This window comes from Ilyonectria robusta, assembly GCF_021365365.1.
Source record: "Ilyonectria robusta strain PMI_751 chromosome Unknown BGZ61scaffold_18, whole genome shotgun sequence".
Taxonomy (NCBI): Eukaryota; Fungi; Ascomycota; class Sordariomycetes; order Hypocreales; family Nectriaceae; genus Ilyonectria; species Ilyonectria robusta.
In genome coordinates, this window is record NW_025764452.1 from 822286 (window position 1) to 838990 (window position 16705).

Consider the following 16705-nt stretch of genomic DNA (forward strand, 5'->3'; position numbering starts at 1 on the left):
ATTTCCCTCATTCAAAGTCCGCTTTGAATCCTTGCAGAATGACTGAACAGCCAGCCCGCTATACCCTCCCAGGAAGTGAGGCAGGCGAGGTGCAGGTGCATCTCCTGGACGGGGGCAGCTTCAGCTCGGCCACTTTGAGTTTTATCCATGCCAACGTCAGCCCAGACAAGTTCAGGCTTTATGATTGGTGTTTCTTGATCTTCCATCGACCTTCTGGGCGTTATGTTCTGTGGGATCTAGGATGCAGTGATGTGGGTTATCTGGTCGCCCCCAAAACATCCATCCCAACAACGAATCGACTGAAAAATGCAAAATCTAATCGTTTTGCCCAAAATATTAGGATAATTCGATCTATACTCCCTGGGTGCAAGAAGTGATGGTTCCAAGCGCAAGACCAGTCGGCCCGAGGGAAAGCTTGACTGTTCAACTAAACAAACTGGGAATCACTGCCGATCAAATTAGCTCGGTAATTTTCAGGTTGGATGCCCTAATCCCATCCTGTTTTATAACATCCGTATGCATACACCATTACCTTCACGAGTGTCACATTGACACTATTCCTATACAGTCACGCACATTGGGACCACTGTCGTCCGATCAGTCAAGAGTTCCCGAAGGCAAAATCATTCTTCGGGCCAGGGACCAAAGCCTATTGCACTCCAGGCCATTTTGAAAACGGACAACCAGCTTCGGCTATTCAATGGGACGGGAGATTCTTTGACATGTCGGGATTCGCAACCGAGGTTTGGGAAGAACTCGATGGCACATGGATTCCTCTTGGCCCCTTTGACAGGGCGCTTGACTTTTTTGGCGACGGCAGCTTCTGGATAATAGACGCCCCAGGGCACATGCCCGGCAACCTTTGTGCGGCTGCAAAGCTTGAGGGCATGAAGGAATGGGTGCTGCTAGGTAGTGATTGTTGCCATTCTCAGTAAGCACCATTCCCTCTTCTTCTTCTCCACATTTCCTACTTTGTCACGATTGAAATCCCACTCTGCATAATATCGAGATCAGACTAAAACTATTCGCTAATGTTTACTCATAGGGCGCTCCTTAATGGAGAGGCAGAGATGGCTTGTTTCACAAAGGCGAATGGTGAGACTGCCGCATACCTTCACATGGATGTTGCTGCGGCTCGAGACACTATTGAAAGAATCAAGAAGGCACGGTCTGACTACGGGATGCATGTTGCTTTGGCTCATGATGATAGCTGGTTGATCAACCAGAGTGATAAGGTGCTCATGACGCTATTGAGCGAAGATAAGAAAGGCGAATGGTTGGAGCGAGTCAAACAAAATGTGCGGCCTTGAGGGTGGTCTTATGGATTGCGATTGTATGTATTTTGAAACATGCGTGTTAGAAGAAAGAAAACTATTGCAATTACTCGTACCTATTTTTGATAGATCAGACTCTCTTAACCGATCTCGAATTTGGAACGTCTCATGTGAAGATGATTCACAAGTCACACTGACAAAGGGATCCACCATAGTGCAGATGACCAGAGTGCCATTGCATCACCTCCTACTAACGTATCATGGCATAATGTGGGGGAACATCACAAGATATAACCTCCCCACTTCCGTATACAACCCCACAAGAAACGACTCATACTCAAACAAAAGCTTTCACACTGCTTGACTCTTTCTACCGTGAATAATTGAATAATCATATCACAATGGTACTGCAAATTGGCGTCATCGGCCCTACTGGATTCGGTGGCTCATATCTTTGCATTGAGCTGCTCAACCGCGGCCATAGTGTGCGAGGCATATCCAGGCGGCCAGAGAGACTCGGCATTCACCAGAGTTATACACCATATGCAATTGACATTGAAAGTGCCTCCATTGAGCAACTAGTCACAGCCTTTACAGGCCTTGATATTCTAGTCAATGAATATGGCCCCCACACTTCCGGGGAGCATGCCTTGCAATACAGTCAGTCCTTACCACATGCAACATCCATGAGGTTGTTTATCCCAATGCCTCTCCTAACAATTTGTCTACGTCTCATCAGAACCGTTTCTTGAATTGACGAGAAAAATCATCATTGCTGCTAAGGAAACGAAAATAGACTACTTTATCATGGTCGGCGGTTGCGGTTCCCTTCACATTCCTGGCCAGCGGTTCCAAACTTGCAGCGAAAGCAAGCTCTTCTGGCTCTGGTATCGCCGTGGAATTGCAGACAGCCACGCCCATGTCACATATATGGAAGAGAGACTTGGGTCTATGGGCTCTTCACTGCGCAAATACCGGAATGCTCGCCAACAAGCGCTCAAGGGACGCGCAGACGATACATCTCGGAAGCTCATTCAAGACTATGAGCAGGCGGTAATGGACAAGGATAATGCACTCGACTTTGTAACAGCTGGTCGAACAAGCTATATGTTCTTCGACGGCAATACCTCATTCAAGTGGACCTTTGTGTCACCCCCTGCGTTGTACCGCTCAGGTATCCGAACCGGCTCCTATGAGACAATCATCGACGAGCTCCCAGTCAAACCACCGCAGGAAGGAACACACCCGAGCGTATTAGATGGCAGGCTGTGTGGAATTTCCGCTGCGGATCTAGCAATAGCAATTGCTGACGAGTGTGAGGCTCAGAAGATGGTTTCGGTGCACTGGAGCGCATATGCAGATATGTCTGATGATACTCCCGTGCCATCGTATGTGACACTTTAGATACGCCGTTAGCCATTTAAATACATGCATCTGAAGTACTTTAACAATGATATTCTGGTGATGCGATTGTTGCTTACATTGGAAGCGGTAAATGGTTTAAATTACGCAGCGTAAAATGATGTATCATTGCCAATCTATCTACGCTGTTGTTCAACGTCCACCGGTATCCTGTGCGCTGGGAATGAATCGTGCTGTTCCCCCACAAATTACTGAGGTGGGGGCTCATCCTACTAATATCCGGCGTGCTCTTCAGTGATGCTGAAGACGCAATTTTGCTCTCGCCAAAACACACTGAGGATCTAGAACGGCCACATTTCCAATATATAGAAAATGCCTCGCATCGTGGACGAGTCCGGAAACACTTTCATCCAGCATCCCAACAGCCAGCTATCCCACTACCGCATTGATGACTTTGCTGATCCCTGGAAGCCGCGAGAAACAATTCTGATCCAACATGGATTTGCTCGCACCATTCAGCACTGGCATCACTGGGTGCCCGCCCTTGCAGGGAGGTATCGAGTCATCCGACGTGACCTTCGTGGCCACGGGCTTTCCAGTCATCGCAAGACCAAATTCGATAGCATCGATTACGAATACTCTCTCGACACAATTCTCGATGAGATAATCGACACGCTGGACCAACTCGGCATTGATAAAGTCCACTTCCTTGGAGAGTCTACCAGCGGCATGTTGGGCGAAGCGTTGGCGGCAAAGTACCCGCACAGATTGCTCTCTCTAGTACTCTGTTCCTCGCCGACGCACTTGCCCGAGTCCGCCTTGCAACTATTCGCTTTTGGTCATGCCGACTGGCCCACTGCGTGTCGAACGTTGGGTTCGCGTGGCTGGGCCGAGGCCTTGATGCGTTTCCCAGGCACCGTTGCGTCGGATGATCCCGCCTACCAGGCTTGGTGGCTAGACATGATTTCACCGTCAGACTGCGAAGGACTTGCAGGTTACGCGGAGCTTTTGGCAAAGATGGATTCCAGGCCATTCCTCAAGGAGATAAGAGTACCAATGCTGATCTTGGCACCGAGCAGAAGCGCTGTGATGACCGTTGCTATGATGGAAGATGTGGCGAAGCAAGTGAATGGGGCTAAAGTTGAGGTTATTGACGCTCCTGGACACGAGATCTTCGTGTCTGGGGCGGAGCAGTGTCAGAAGGCTGCCATCAGCTTCTGGAAATCACTTGAACAAGAGAAATAGATAATAGCTCCATGCAAAAAAAAAGTTGCATCTTGAGTTTTTAGATGGAAACGACCTTACGTAAATTGGTGCCATTCAGTTGCCTGACCCTTTTGTTGCATTTGGAGAGAATATTCCATTGATTAGGACTGGGGGATCTCAATCTGAACATTTAACAAAGGCCGGTCCCACAAACCCATGGTCTCAAGCAGGGTTTACTCCTAATTACTCAGCATTTACAGCAGAGACAGCTGCACTAAACGTCCAAACAATGTCCTACTCCGACCGCACGTGGTTACTTGCATAGGGTTGACGCGATTTCTGTCTACAGTCTGCTCGTCTACCCCGCGGCCGAGTATTTTGTGATATCAATCGCCGTATCCTCCAGTTCATGTAGTACGTTATTGTATCATACTACCATACTTAAGTAAACAGCTATAATTACCCCTCTTAAATCAACTTTAGGAATCGCTTCTCCCACCCCTTCCAACTCCGGATTTCGCTAGAATCTATCTCAATACTGCATAACCCAACCCTCTAAAATGCGTCCCCGGACTTCCGCAAAACCAATCCCCAAACAGTAGGATTCTGATCGGTTGAGCCCACGGCAAGAACCAAATATTCGTCTGAGAGTTCCGAGGGTGGATCTGGTACATCCTCGTCCTCCTCTAGCCAATCTTGACGGTAAATATAGGATTCAATCTTGACGTCATCAACAATAGAGAGACAGATGTGTCGTTGATTAGAGTCGGTACTGCGGGCCACCATCTCTTCTGGTCCCTCAAGCACGTCAAAGTAGACATCCCCGCAACTTGGCCTGTCACCGTTATCATCTATATCTTTCGTTCTGACGAAAAGCATTGTTTGGCCGCTGACGATAACGGAAGGCCTGGCTGACTCGCCCCCTGGGTCTATTTCTCCATAGGGATTGTGGCGGCTTCGGGGCTGGATATCCCAGCCGTGAAGTTCAAGGAAGGTCTGAGATGGTTGGACAAAATCCATGATCCATCCGTCATCCGATGCCCATGACCATGATGGCGCACAATAAGGCTCCACGGCCGTATAGGACGACGAAAGGGCGCTGAAAGCATGAGACCAAAGGAGCCCGCTGGAAAAGTCTTCGCTCCAAAGGCCGGCAAGATATTCGCCACCAAAAAAAGGATGGAATCTCTTCGCCAGGCCGGAAAACGCGGGCAACTTGTCTTCACTGCGGCTTAGGGCTTTATCATTGGTATAGCCGGAGACCACCTCGTAAAACTGCCTTCGCGCGGTCGTTGAATCACCCTTCTCAAGTTTTCCGGAGGCATCGGGCAGGATCATCTTGCTTTTGTAAATTGTCAAGGCGGGCAAAAGTTCCTCGAGGTTATCGACTGCCTCAAAACACTCCCAATAGAGCTGGCGAGCCCCGAAGTAGAGAGATCGGCGAGATAAATAGGATTCCTGGTAGGCCCAGCCACGACGGGCTAACGCCGAACGGGATTCCATGTCATAGAAACTCTCTTCTTCAACCGCCCTCCCTGTCACTAATACCGAAGTCTGAATGTCGGGGTTCGTGAATACCCTGAGCGTCGTAGGAGTTGGTTGCGGCTGGATCGCCGTTTTGAGAAAACCTTCCCTACTTCCTTTAGATTCTGCAGCAAATATAGTCAATGTCGCGTCTTGATAAATCGAGTCCATCTTTGCAGACTCGGCTGCCCACTATGGTCTTAAGTTAGTTGCCTAGTAATAAAAACAAGCGATTAGAACTCACATCTTCTCTGCTGTCTTGTACTATAAATAAGGCATCGATCCAGAGATATTGCATATTAAGCTGCCGAGTGACGTGAGTAGCATCTCGGAAGTTGGCAGGTAAGTTGGCGATTTGGATCGAGGAAAGAAGGGTGGGTCGAGTTTCTTTGGTGAGCCGTTCTGGTATTTCGCTTCCTCAGCAGTGGCTGAGAGCCACATAGCAACCTTCTTTGCTGTCCGTCTCTAAAAGTCGGCAATGAGATAAGCCCTCTGATGTCCCGATGTCCAGGACTCACGTCGGAAGCGGCGAGCTCCCGACCGGGCGACATAGCGTGTGGTTGTCTCTGCAATCATCCAGCCAACCTTTAGCAATGCCGAGGTTGACTGGAGACCCCATCTCGCGGATCAAGAGTTGCCGACCAACCTGAACTCCCTCACAATACATTCTTTTATCTGAAGAGCCATCAGTTGTTGTGAGATTCTACAGCGGGTTCTGTCTCTCCTACCTCGAGAAATTGTAAGGTTCAGATTTATCGAAGGTAGCTGACCAACGTTGACCCAAAGGGTCTCATAGATCCTACGTTTGTTCATGCCGGTGCGCGAACTAGGGCTCATTCCGTTAAATATGGCCAGCGTTATAGGCGAGGGCTTGTTCATTTCCTTCGCCGTTGCATAGAGCGATTTGCCCATAAGTTCCCAATCTTCGGCCACCTGATAATCATCGATGGAAACTCCTCCTTCTCGAAACTCAGTCTCATAAAACCGACCCCTCTTTGTACATTCAATCATGAAGTGACAGAAGTCACAACCAAATTCGGCAGATTTTTCAAGGTCTTCCAACGAAGCGTGATGCTCATAGGGCTTGTTTCCCCAAGGTGAAAATACGCTCGTCTTAGAATATTCTTGTGCTAGCTGGAAAAGGCCACTGATGGTGAGACCGACGCAGAACCTGCATTTTCTGCTGTTGTCCGGGGCCGGTGGCCATGTGGATGATTTCTGTCCCGCAGACAGCTCACTGTCGGATTCGAAATCCGAATCAGAAGCAAGGCCAGCCGGTTCTTGATCCATTGTGATTCTTGAGCTTGTGCCGGATTCGTGAGGGGGGGGGGGGGAGGTTCGAGGCGCCGTGGCCCAGGTGCGGGGTTTTTCTTGTATTTAAACCTGGAAAAGCGTCCCTTCGTCTGACACGTCGCTAAAGCTGATGTGCCTTGTCAATTGGTGGCGGTGGCTGTGAAGCTGCTCTTTGGTGGCCGGCCTAAGAATCAGGGACCAGAAGGCGGGTCAGTTGGGGGCCTCAAAACCGGCCAGTGGAAATATTGAGGCGCTGGTAACGCACCGTGTTAGCTCAAAATATCAATCATATCTGTGCAGGGATAGGGGGCGAATATGTGCTGGTAACGGCGAAGTCTCTGACCAAACACGTCTTCTCATGCGTCGCCTTCCTCATGACATTTTATAACGGAACCCCCCTTGCCGGAAAAGATATCAAGGATGTAATGACAACAGTCGACCGCAGGTTGAAAGAAGAGAAAGAAAAAAGATCCTTTATCAAGAGGTTAGGGTGCCCTAGTACACACATACACTTTGCGGTGCTTGGCAGCTAAGAGACCCGTGTGGAGTTGCCGAACAATATTCCAGCTGTCCACCGGCTTAGGGATACTTCGAATTACCTCCAATCCCCATTATCTGTTCCCTGAATGGTGGTGGGGCTACTCGGATGGTATCAAGAAGGAACCTCCACACCAGGGAGAGTGCAATCTTGCACTGAGTTACTGTCCCATTCTGTGCCTCTTAGACTTGAAAGGTTATCAGCAGAATTAGCAGAGTGGAAATAGCTTTAAACTCGGGAGAGGTATCTTTATAGGTCAGATAATTTTCTTACAAGTTGTACAGAATGGTCCTTGATAAACTAGGTTCTTGGATTCTGGCAAACATATATTCGATTCGATCATTTTGACCCATGAACCTCTGTCTGTAGAGTTACTGTATCAAATTATTCAGGAAGCCACAAACGCAGCCAGTGCTAACCCAAGCTCATCAAGTCCAATAAGTGACCCTATATCAATCATTTCACGTCTTCGGCCCGTGTTATCCGATACCACGTCATCGACTATCATGGATGACGGCTGTATTATATGAGTGTCCCACGATGATGGACCATATACCTTGGCGCACTGTGTATCATCGTTGCAACTCGGCCAAGGAGGGCGTCCGCCGATGAAGGTGAAGGCATCCACGGCCAACTGTGTGGCTGCTTCCTTCATCGCGGGAGGCAAATCATCATTGAAGTTTTGGAACAAGAGAATTGCGTCCATAATGTGGGTGGCCTCGCCTTGAAACATCCCCTTCCACGGATTTCGCTCGTTGACGAAGAAAGCATGGCATTCCGGACTCCAACCTCTTGCGAATGAAACAGTGGCAGCATAGTAGCCGAGATCGTTGAAAAAATTCAGAAACTTCCTGAATCCCAATTCGTCGTCAATAGTATTCGACCCAAAGCCGTATATTTCTAGAAGCTCTTCAACGGCGGCGTTGGTTGGAAAAGCCTTCCGGAGGTGGTCAGGGAACGTTGTCGAGATTCCAGCCTTGATGTGTGCCATAAAGATGGCCAGGCTTGAGGCCTAGGACAACACATTAGTCAAATAACAAAGAAGGATTGGATGGGCATTATCAGTCGAGCATTCAAGTAGACATGTTAAAAGATATGGGAAGGACCAGACTTACATCAAACTGGCAGTCCCCCACCATCAACCCCCTTAGCCAGTCTTTGCCACTGATCTTGGTCGACTTCCTATCAGCCACCATAGCATAAGTCATCGGGAACGGAATCAGCTCGCGGTCGACCATCGGCTTGTAGGGCAGAGGTTTCGTGAGCTTCGTAGCGAGCGTGGCCATTGGGAGTGTAAGCAAAGTCTGGATTTGCTCAGAGGGAGGGGCGGATTGAAGGCCCAGTGCTTCTACCACCTGTTCGTACACACGCTCTTGATGTTCTGCATTGGAAGGTGGAATCAGCAAAGGCGATCCGCCGGTCATGATAGCCCGTGCGAATAGAGGCTTTTGAGATTGGAGATGCAAGCCCGTAGCCACTGCATGGTAATCAGCTGTCAGGTTTCGCAATAGGGCTTTGGGATTTGGGCTCCAAACCTGCACCACTGCTTTCGCCCGCCACTGTGATTTCACTTGGGATCCCACCGAATCCCGCAATATGCTTCTGTACCCAAGCAAAGGCAACCCGTTGATCCCTCAGTTGATTATTGGGCTTGTATCCAGCAGATCGCAGCGCAGCAGATGTCAAGTTTCCCAGAAACCCTAGTCGAAAACTATTCAAAGAGTCAGACGAGAATAAAAAGTACGTTTCCTCCAAACGGGGATGTTGGAGGTGGTTTGCACACATGCATTGAAAACGAGGAGTCCGCGAATTTTCTTAGTGTTGAACCAGATTGCCTCACTTACTTGATGCTTACGCCTATAATGGGCATTTTCTTCTCAACTGACAATTTGACGAGGCGCGTCATGTCGTACTGAGGCCAGGAATTAGCTCCGCTGACGAAGCCGCCTCCGTGAACCCAGACAAGGATGGGTAAAGTATTCTCTGCAGGAAGCTGCCCATCGATCTTTGGGACCCAAATATTGAGGTTCAAAGCGTGCATATCGGAAGAGGTTGTCTGTGGCTCAGGACAGGACTGCTGCATTAAGACCATCTCCAGCTGAAAAGCACCCGGAGGGGATGGAGACACGGGGCTGTAATTTTGCTCTTTCTTTAGCCCCTGTTGCGTCAAGAACAGAAAACATTATGGGAGATCTTACCCAAAGCGTGTCGCATCCACAGGTCCGGAATACTGTTCGATCAATTGGGCCTCCGACAGCCTGTCCTTCAAGGTGGCGTACGGAATGCCTCGAAAACAAACCACGTCGCCATCACAGCCGAGTATGTTCCCGAGCTTGGGATGCTTAAGGTTGAATGTTTTGACCGTCATGTTAAGATTGAAATCAAGAAATAGGAATTGGTGTGCGAAGGTGCTCCTAGGCGAGAGTAATTGTGCGCAATATATATTACTTCAAGCAAAGACCCAGCAATGCACAAGAAATTCAAGTCAGACTAAAATAGCAATGTACGCATGTGGGGTAGCCATTCCCTCCACATTCTTCAGAAACCCCCCATATAGACGGTACTCGCGTATATCAATGCATGGCGGGATTTGATACGGCGTCTTCCATTGTGAGCTTGGTCTCTCCATCGTAGATTCGCAAAGCCTCCCTGGCCTCTGAGGCCTCAGATAACATAATCTCACGAATTGTATCAGAACGTGGAATGAATTGAGCTTTGAATGGTTCTGGACGGGTGTTTTCGCTCTCCGTATAAGCAAAGATGTCGAGCTTCGCCTCCATCCCCTATATAACCAGGATTGTTGTCAGTCAATGAGAGCTTCCGACATCTAGAGTGACATTCAAGTTGATGATTTGAGATATTTCAACAGCTTTCTCTGAAAAGAAACGAGATCGGACGTTGTATTGAGCTTACCTGATCATCTAAACCTGGTTTGATGTTGAAGGCCCAAATCATCCGACCGAGGGAATAAAGCAAGCCTTGCTCAGCAAGAGGCTGGCCGCTGCACTGCCTTCGGCCCCAGCCAAAGGGGTTGCTTCCTCTCGCGTTCGGATACGGTTTCTCCAATCCGTTCAAAAATCTCTCGGGCATGAAATTGTCGGGATCAGGAAAGTCTCTGGGGTTGCGGTGAATGGCCCACATGTTTCCGGTGATGTTAGTACCAGCTGGGAAGTGATAGCCACGATACTCAACATCCTTGATATTTGCATGTGGGATGCCTGCCAACACAGTAACTGTCCTCCAACGGAGAACTTCTTTGACAAGAGCTGTCAGGTATGGCAACCGACCATTGTCAATATCAACCCATGAGACAGACCTGTTGTGGCCGACAACTTCATCCATCTCCTCCTGGGCCTTTTTCTGCACTTCTGGGAAGCAAGCCATGGCTAAAATACAGCTCAGCATTGTGCTGGATGTGGTGTCAACACCGCCGCCGATCAGGTTGGCCATCAATCCAGCAACTTCGACATCGGTCAGTTGATGCTTCACCTGAGAATCCAACATGAATTTGTTGAAAGCTTTATTCTTGTTCATCACGCTTTCTTGCGTAAGCATGTAGAAATATCTCGCCGCAATCGCGGAGCTCATGCGGAGAACCTTTGGGAAGCTGTACAACCAGGAAGGTAGTTTCGCAAGGAAAGGAAGCGTCTCGAGGATATACACACCGGGCACAACTAAGTTGACTGTCTCCATCATCTTCAAAGATTGCACAGCGACGTAGTCATTTTTTCTGTCGATTCTGCGGCCCCATCCAATAATGGAGGTTGTTGAGATGGAGTAACGCTCAACAGAGAGCTCGAAGTCGTCTGGGTTCTCCATCAAGTCTTTGATCAGAATTTTAGACTCGTCCGCTTGGAACGATCGGTAGTTGCGGACAGCCTGCGAACCTACTGCCGCGTGCTGTGAAGGGTCAGTAATCATGCACTTAAGGGAGATGTCGTGAAGCCTCGTACGTACCATAAGTTTGCGGTGTGTTCTCCAACGATCGCCGTATTCCAGGGTTGTCTGGTTCGTAGTTGTGCAATTTATGGCATCGCCCATGACAACCAATCGAGGGCGTGAAGAAAAGATGTCCGATTTCTTTTCCAGTAGCTCAGAGGCAACCCAAGCATCAGACAGAATGATACGTGGATGTCGACCGATCCATAATGTTAACATGGGGGTATTGTAGTACTGGGCCCATTTCTCCCAAGTGATCCAAGGCCTCACGTTTGGAGTCTGAAAGTGATTTCCGACTATTGGGAATGGGAATGGTCCGGGGGGCAGCTTGCGACGCATCCAGAGCATACGGCTCCAGTCGATGAGTACCGCTGTGAGGGCCAGAATCACTGCTAAACAAACAGCCCGCGAGGCATCGTAGAGAGTGAAAAGCGAGAAGAGTGCCATTCTCGGAAAAGGTGACAATACTACGAGAGAAAATACTGTAGATAGAGTGCACGAGCGTTTCCTAATGCAGGACTGGAGGTTTTATCAGTAATCCTGTATGACGCCTATTCGAATCCACGTGTTACTTCAATCTCTTCATGAAGTTGGACGCAGTACATCGCGAACCAGATGTGGAGAGTAGGATTGTGTGGGGTTGAGTGAGGATGTGATCTCTCCCACATTTGCCACATCGCCAACCCGGTCATCGCCGATCAGGTCTCCTCCCACATTTTGTAACTAGCTGCCCAACCTGGGTATTCAAGGCCTGTAACATTTACAAATGATTTCCGATCCTTTCTTTCATACTCCTATACAACGAAAATTAATAATCAGCCCATCATGGCGCGATATCGTTAATGTCCGGCTGCGTCAACCCACATTATACCAGTCACCCCAATTGCTCCCACACATGCCACCAAGCCCCATCATAATTATATAGCACCCATTTTTCGTTGAATCTTGCTTTACATGAGTTCAGCAAGAGGTTAATATCCACTTTTCCCCGAGAAACAAAGAACAAGACAATAATACTACGATTCTCCCACACCTTGCAACGTCAACAGCTGAAGCCCAAGAATACCCAATACGATGAAGGTACGTCTCACTTCGCTATTCAATCTTGAAAACCTCAGACCTCCCTCCAAGATTAGAAATGGAACGGTACACGGAACTACACATATATCCCGCCCCTAAGCCCTCAGCACTAATATGCTACTTGCTTCTAGGTCATCATTGTTGGTGCAGGCCCCTGCGGACTTCTACTCTCTATTCTTCTCAAAAAGCAAGGAATCCAAGTCCAAGTTCTCGAAGCCTCCGACAAGCTCGATGAGCAACCTCGTGCCTGTCACTACGCGGGTGCTGCAAAACACGAGCTTGAACGAGCAGGTGTCCTCGACCAAATCTCAGCTGAAGGCTTCCACCCTGGTGCCGTTAGCTGGCGCAAGCAAGATGGCACGCCAATCGTCACGTTGGATAATCACAGCGAGCCCAAGTCGAGCGTGCACCGCATAGTTTGCCTCGAGCTGGGCCGTGTAATTCAGATATTGCATGACGCAGCGATTGCGCAGGGCTGTGAGATCTTGATGCAGCATAAGGTGACGGAATCTGTGGGACAGTCAGCGGAGGAGGCTTGGGTGGATGTCGCGATACCATCAGGAGAGACGGTGAGATTCAAGGCAGACTACATCGTTGGCTGCGATGGGGCGAATAGCCAGGTCCGCCGAGCTCTATTTGGAGAGTTGGAGTTTCCTGGCCGTACCTGGGACGAGCAGATCATTGCAAGCAATGTAAGGCAACCTACCTACTCTCCGTCCCATATTTCCTTCTCCCCCATATTGGGTAAACGAAAACGGAACAGACGCAAAGATTGGCATACTAAAGTTAATTATGATGAATTCCAGGTCTACTATCCTTTCGAAAAGTTTGGTTACGACGACTCCAACTTTATCGTCCATCCAAGTGACTGGTATATGGCAGCGAAGATTACTAGTGACGGAATGTGGCGCGTTACATACGGAGACGTGCCCGGTCTGACCAAGGAACAATACACCGAACGTCTTCCCATGCGATTCAAGGAGATTCTGCCAGGACAACCAGGGCCCAATGACTTCAAGCTGGCGAATATCGGCCCTTACAAGATGCACCAGAGATTAGCCCAGAGCATGCGCGTCGGAAGATTCCTCCTCGCTGGTGATGCCGCACATCTGTGCAATCCATTGTGAGTAGATCCTTATTCCTCTCCCCCAGTCTTAGAGAGACTAGAAAGCTCATGTGATACTCGATCAATCACAGTGGCGGCCTCGGCCTCACTGGCGGTATTGCAGATGTTGGATGCCTTTACGATGCTCTTGTTGGCATTCATAGAGGACTTGCCGACGAAGGAATTCTGGACGAGTACTCAGATATTCGATCTAAATTGTACCGCACCATTGTCGACCCAATGTCGACCGAAAACTTCAAGCGCTTATGGTTCAAGGACCCAGAGACCACCATCGCCGAGGATGAGTTCTTTAAACTGGTGAGAAAGGCGACTACGGACGAGGATCTCTTGAAACAACTCCGACAGGTGCGTATTGGCAATCTTTCAAGTTCAATCTCTGACAAAATAACAGGGAGGAATGGCTTTAAGATATGACCTAACCCAGTTCTATCGCAAAGACACCACCGCAATTGATGACCACGTCGAGCTTGTTGGTCAAGCCATCAAGTCGGCTTAGCGAGCATGGATTTTATTCTTTGGATTCAAATTGGTGTTTCGACAAAACACAAAATCGCCCAGACACAGTAGTCTGTTTGTCAACTTAGCAGCACGAGTCTTGTGGTTGTAGCGGGTTTCGTTAGCCATAAATGTTATCTATTGAATAGGCCGATCATCCATAAATCATCAATTCAACACCCGTTTGCTTCTTTTGATAGGCTCTCCACTCTACTGTCCGTCATCGAAGTTATTCGGGTCCATGTCCGAGAGATTGTTGCACATGACATGTAAAATCCGAGAGAAACTTCGAGATTTCCACCGCCCCAGACCTAGCATTAAAGACGCGAAATGCAGCCAACACTTGCACGCTTGAGTATAGCCAGGTGTCAACATGAAATCGGAAAGAGATGCCCCTCCGCCTCGTAGAATGAACTTCGTCGCAGCTGTTAAAGTAGAGCCAGGTTGCATGATATCTTCTGACAAGTCCGACAACCCAACACTTCCTAAAGATGCCCAATCCACGTCGTCGTAAAGATTGTATAAATCGGTGCTATCTTGCGTCGGTATCGCGAAGATGTAGAGTCCAAGGACCAACGAGGCTTGGAACAGTGCAATAATACTATGTAATTTGACCGGGTCGGAAACCCTTCGATTCAACAGCAAGTTGAAAATGTGAGCAGCATGAATGCAGGACCGCCTTGCAGAAGACGTAAAAGCCCAGTTGGAAATATCTTTCAGCGCCTGTGCTGCTGTCGTCGGACCGGAACGGCCAGCAGCGGTTTCAAAGAGTGGTAGGTTCGCTCCTAACATCATGCAGAACGCGTGCCATGAAATTGCGTTGTTCATGTCGAAGCTTCTGTCCTTTGCATCGGCAGCTCTCGCCAAGTCAACTGTCAGGTTGACAAGTGATCTATGGCGGGCATCTTCAGTGAATATCTTCCACGGAAGTAGTTTGAATTGGCTTTCGTTGTCACGAGGTGCGCGATCTAGTATGGTGGATGCTGCTGCGAAACGCAATTGGAGTAACATTAGCAGGGTCGAATTCATGTCGAAGCTCATCGATGGCGTTGGTGTGCTGTAATAGGATGCTGATATAACGGGATAATCCATTTGACCAAAATCGGGGCGCATTCGGGACCATTTATCAAGAGTGCTCGCTTGGAAAAGGACCTCGTCACAAGTTGGTATGATATGCACGCACTCTGGTCGTAGTGTTGGATCAACAGCCAGATACGAGGAGTACCAACAGTCTAATTGAACCAAATGAAGTATGAGCCTACAGAGCTTCCGTTAGTGTGAGAGCTTGCCAATTATACGAGCCGTCAACTCACCGCTTCACAGATTCAATGCTCCCCCAAACTCTCCAGCGCCTCTCTTCACTCAGAATAGATGTTAAGCCAACAAGAGAAGGAGAGTACTCGTTGGCAGAAAAAAGACCATCGGAGTGCGCGTTCTAGAGGTTAAATCAGACGGGTTGTGATTTGACCGCAGAATAGACAAGACGACATACCGATAAAAGACTGACATAAAGGGACTCGGTCTGAGTAATCCGACGTTTGTGCTACATGGCGAGGTCAGACAATATTTCAGAAGGGTCGAGTGAGGCTGATATTACCCCAATCACGGAAGCCAGAGTCAGAACAAGGAAGCCTGTCATCATTGCCGTCAACCGTCTCATGAGCGACGCGTCGCCAGCGCTGGATGCATGAAGGTCATTCGATGCTATCCTCAATAGATCCTGATTTTGATTAGTCTAAGTACAGCTGAATATGAATATTCGCCTCAAAGGACGTTTAAATGACTCGTGATTAGCATGTCTTACTGGGAATATTTTAGAGACCAACTTGTTCAAGTCTCCAGTGCCCATAACACTTAGGCCGATGGTACACATGGCCACAAGTAGAGATACTGGCGCATTCCGCGGGCAGAATGATGATAGATGAATCAGAGGCGATATGCTGTGGTGGTGAACAATGTACTGCTCATAGGCAATGTCCAGCATTTCCGGTGTGAGAGACGTAGAGTAGCTTGCGTCATCTAAAGAGCTTAACAAAGGTCGGAAAGCTGCCCATACCTTTTGCTTTGCCTCACTGTCTAACGTCCAACTGGTTCTGGGTCCCGTTGGTGCATCAGCTTGAGGCGACTCTGCCAAGGCACCAAAGAGGCCGTCGCCAACGGTGAGATCATGCCACAAGGTAGACATGCGCTTCGTTTTACGGTCGGTACCTCGGACCCAGAAATTCTGGAGGCGAGAGAATTGCTTCTCAAACACGAATGGTATGGAAGTGCTGTTGGACATATTCCGGTCGTAGGACACAGCCCCAGCAGGCGAAGGGGCCTGGACGGGAACTTGGACTGTTAAATCTTGGTTCGGCAAACGATCGATGATGGGAGAAGTTGGGCCACCGTGGCTATCAAGAGGGAGCCACCAGCTGTGATCCAAATCAAACTGGCTTCCGTCTGACGTACCATCCTGTGATGGCAAAAAGTCTCTTGGGTTGAACTCTCCATTAGAGAGCATGGCATCCAAGGAATTCAAAGGCGGGTCGGTGATGCTATTTTGCTGTGGTGCCGCTTGGGAACTGAATGGTGGCGTAAGGGCGGATAGTAAGTGCTGGGGTCCGCAAAAGTCCATGGTGTTGAGCTGTGGAGGATCTTTACCCGAGCTCGTCTGGAGATCTAGAGTACGGTCTGGGCCGATTCCGCCGTTGTTCGGCATTGTCGTCATCTGCGGATCGACTAAAGAGTGTGAGTTGTTATTCACAGTTTTGTGTGATACCGCCATATGTTGCACCGTGGGGACGGGAGCCAGGGCTAAGACGGGTGGACTGGAATCGGATCGGAGCGATGAAGGAGCAGGGCTGGTAGGCGTCTCTGGCTGATGAC

At 49.0% G+C, this 16705-nt stretch overlaps 8 protein-coding genes across 8 annotated transcripts; 4 read left to right on the forward strand and 4 right to left on the reverse strand.

Moving 5' to 3' along the window:
- Window positions 1-38: 38 nt before the first annotated feature.
- On the forward strand, window positions 39-1310 carry BGZ61DRAFT_359338 (beta-lactamase-like protein; the record flags this gene model as incomplete). The annotated part of the gene is made up of 4 exons (XM_046241067.1): window positions 39-251; window positions 341-477; window positions 569-931; window positions 1046-1310. 4 exons carry the CDS (start codon window positions 39-41, stop codon window positions 1308-1310), a joined length of 978 nt encoding a protein of 325 aa, XP_046100871.1.
- Window positions 1311-1675: 365 nt separating this feature from the next.
- BGZ61DRAFT_535819 (uncharacterized protein) lies at window positions 1676-2678 on the forward strand (the record flags this gene model as incomplete). The annotated part of the gene is made up of 2 exons (XM_046254312.1): window positions 1676-1934; window positions 2014-2678. 2 exons carry the CDS (start codon window positions 1676-1678, stop codon window positions 2676-2678), a joined length of 924 nt encoding a protein of 307 aa, XP_046100872.1.
- A 330-nt stretch (window positions 2679-3008) lies between these two features.
- On the forward strand, window positions 3009-3881 carry BGZ61DRAFT_535820 (Alpha/Beta hydrolase protein; the record flags this gene model as incomplete). The annotated part of the gene is made up of 1 exon (XM_046254313.1): window positions 3009-3881. One exon carries the CDS (start codon window positions 3009-3011, stop codon window positions 3879-3881), a length of 873 nt encoding a protein of 290 aa, XP_046100873.1.
- Window positions 3882-4397: 516 nt separating this feature from the next.
- Window positions 4398-6656, reverse strand: BGZ61DRAFT_481467 (heterokaryon incompatibility protein-domain-containing protein; the record flags this gene model as incomplete). Its single annotated transcript, XM_046249290.1, has 4 exons — window positions 4398-5558; window positions 5611-5779; window positions 5885-6041; window positions 6095-6656. The coding sequence occupies 4 exons, from the start codon at window positions 6654-6656 to the stop codon at window positions 4398-4400; spliced, it is 2049 nt and encodes a 682-aa protein (XP_046100874.1).
- A 929-nt stretch (window positions 6657-7585) lies between these two features.
- Window positions 7586-9565, reverse strand: BGZ61DRAFT_496615 (esterase/lipase; the record flags this gene model as incomplete). The annotated part of the gene is made up of 5 exons (XM_046251039.1): window positions 7586-8209; window positions 8313-8674; window positions 8733-8908; window positions 9042-9355; window positions 9416-9565. 5 exons carry the CDS (start codon window positions 9563-9565, stop codon window positions 7586-7588), a joined length of 1626 nt encoding a protein of 541 aa, XP_046100875.1.
- Window positions 9566-9770: 205 nt separating this feature from the next.
- BGZ61DRAFT_359465 (cytochrome P450) lies at window positions 9771-11118 on the reverse strand (the record flags this gene model as incomplete). Its single annotated transcript, XM_046241082.1, has 2 exons — window positions 9771-9980; window positions 10111-11118. 2 exons carry the CDS (start codon window positions 11116-11118, stop codon window positions 9771-9773), a joined length of 1218 nt encoding a protein of 405 aa, XP_046100876.1.
- Window positions 11119-12210: 1092 nt separating this feature from the next.
- On the forward strand, window positions 12211-13838 carry BGZ61DRAFT_552051 (uncharacterized protein; the record flags this gene model as incomplete). Its single annotated transcript, XM_046255521.1, has 5 exons — window positions 12211-12216; window positions 12348-12908; window positions 13023-13339; window positions 13414-13687; window positions 13734-13838. 5 exons carry the CDS (start codon window positions 12211-12213, stop codon window positions 13836-13838), a joined length of 1263 nt encoding a protein of 420 aa, XP_046100877.1.
- Window positions 13839-14047: 209 nt separating this feature from the next.
- BGZ61DRAFT_359344 (uncharacterized protein) lies at window positions 14048-16022 on the reverse strand (the record flags this gene model as incomplete). The annotated part of the gene is made up of 5 exons (XM_046241068.1): window positions 14048-15095; window positions 15151-15272; window positions 15330-15380; window positions 15435-15557; window positions 15642-16022. 5 exons carry the CDS (start codon window positions 16020-16022, stop codon window positions 14048-14050), a joined length of 1725 nt encoding a protein of 574 aa, XP_046100878.1.
- Window positions 16023-16705: the final 683 nt, after the last annotated feature.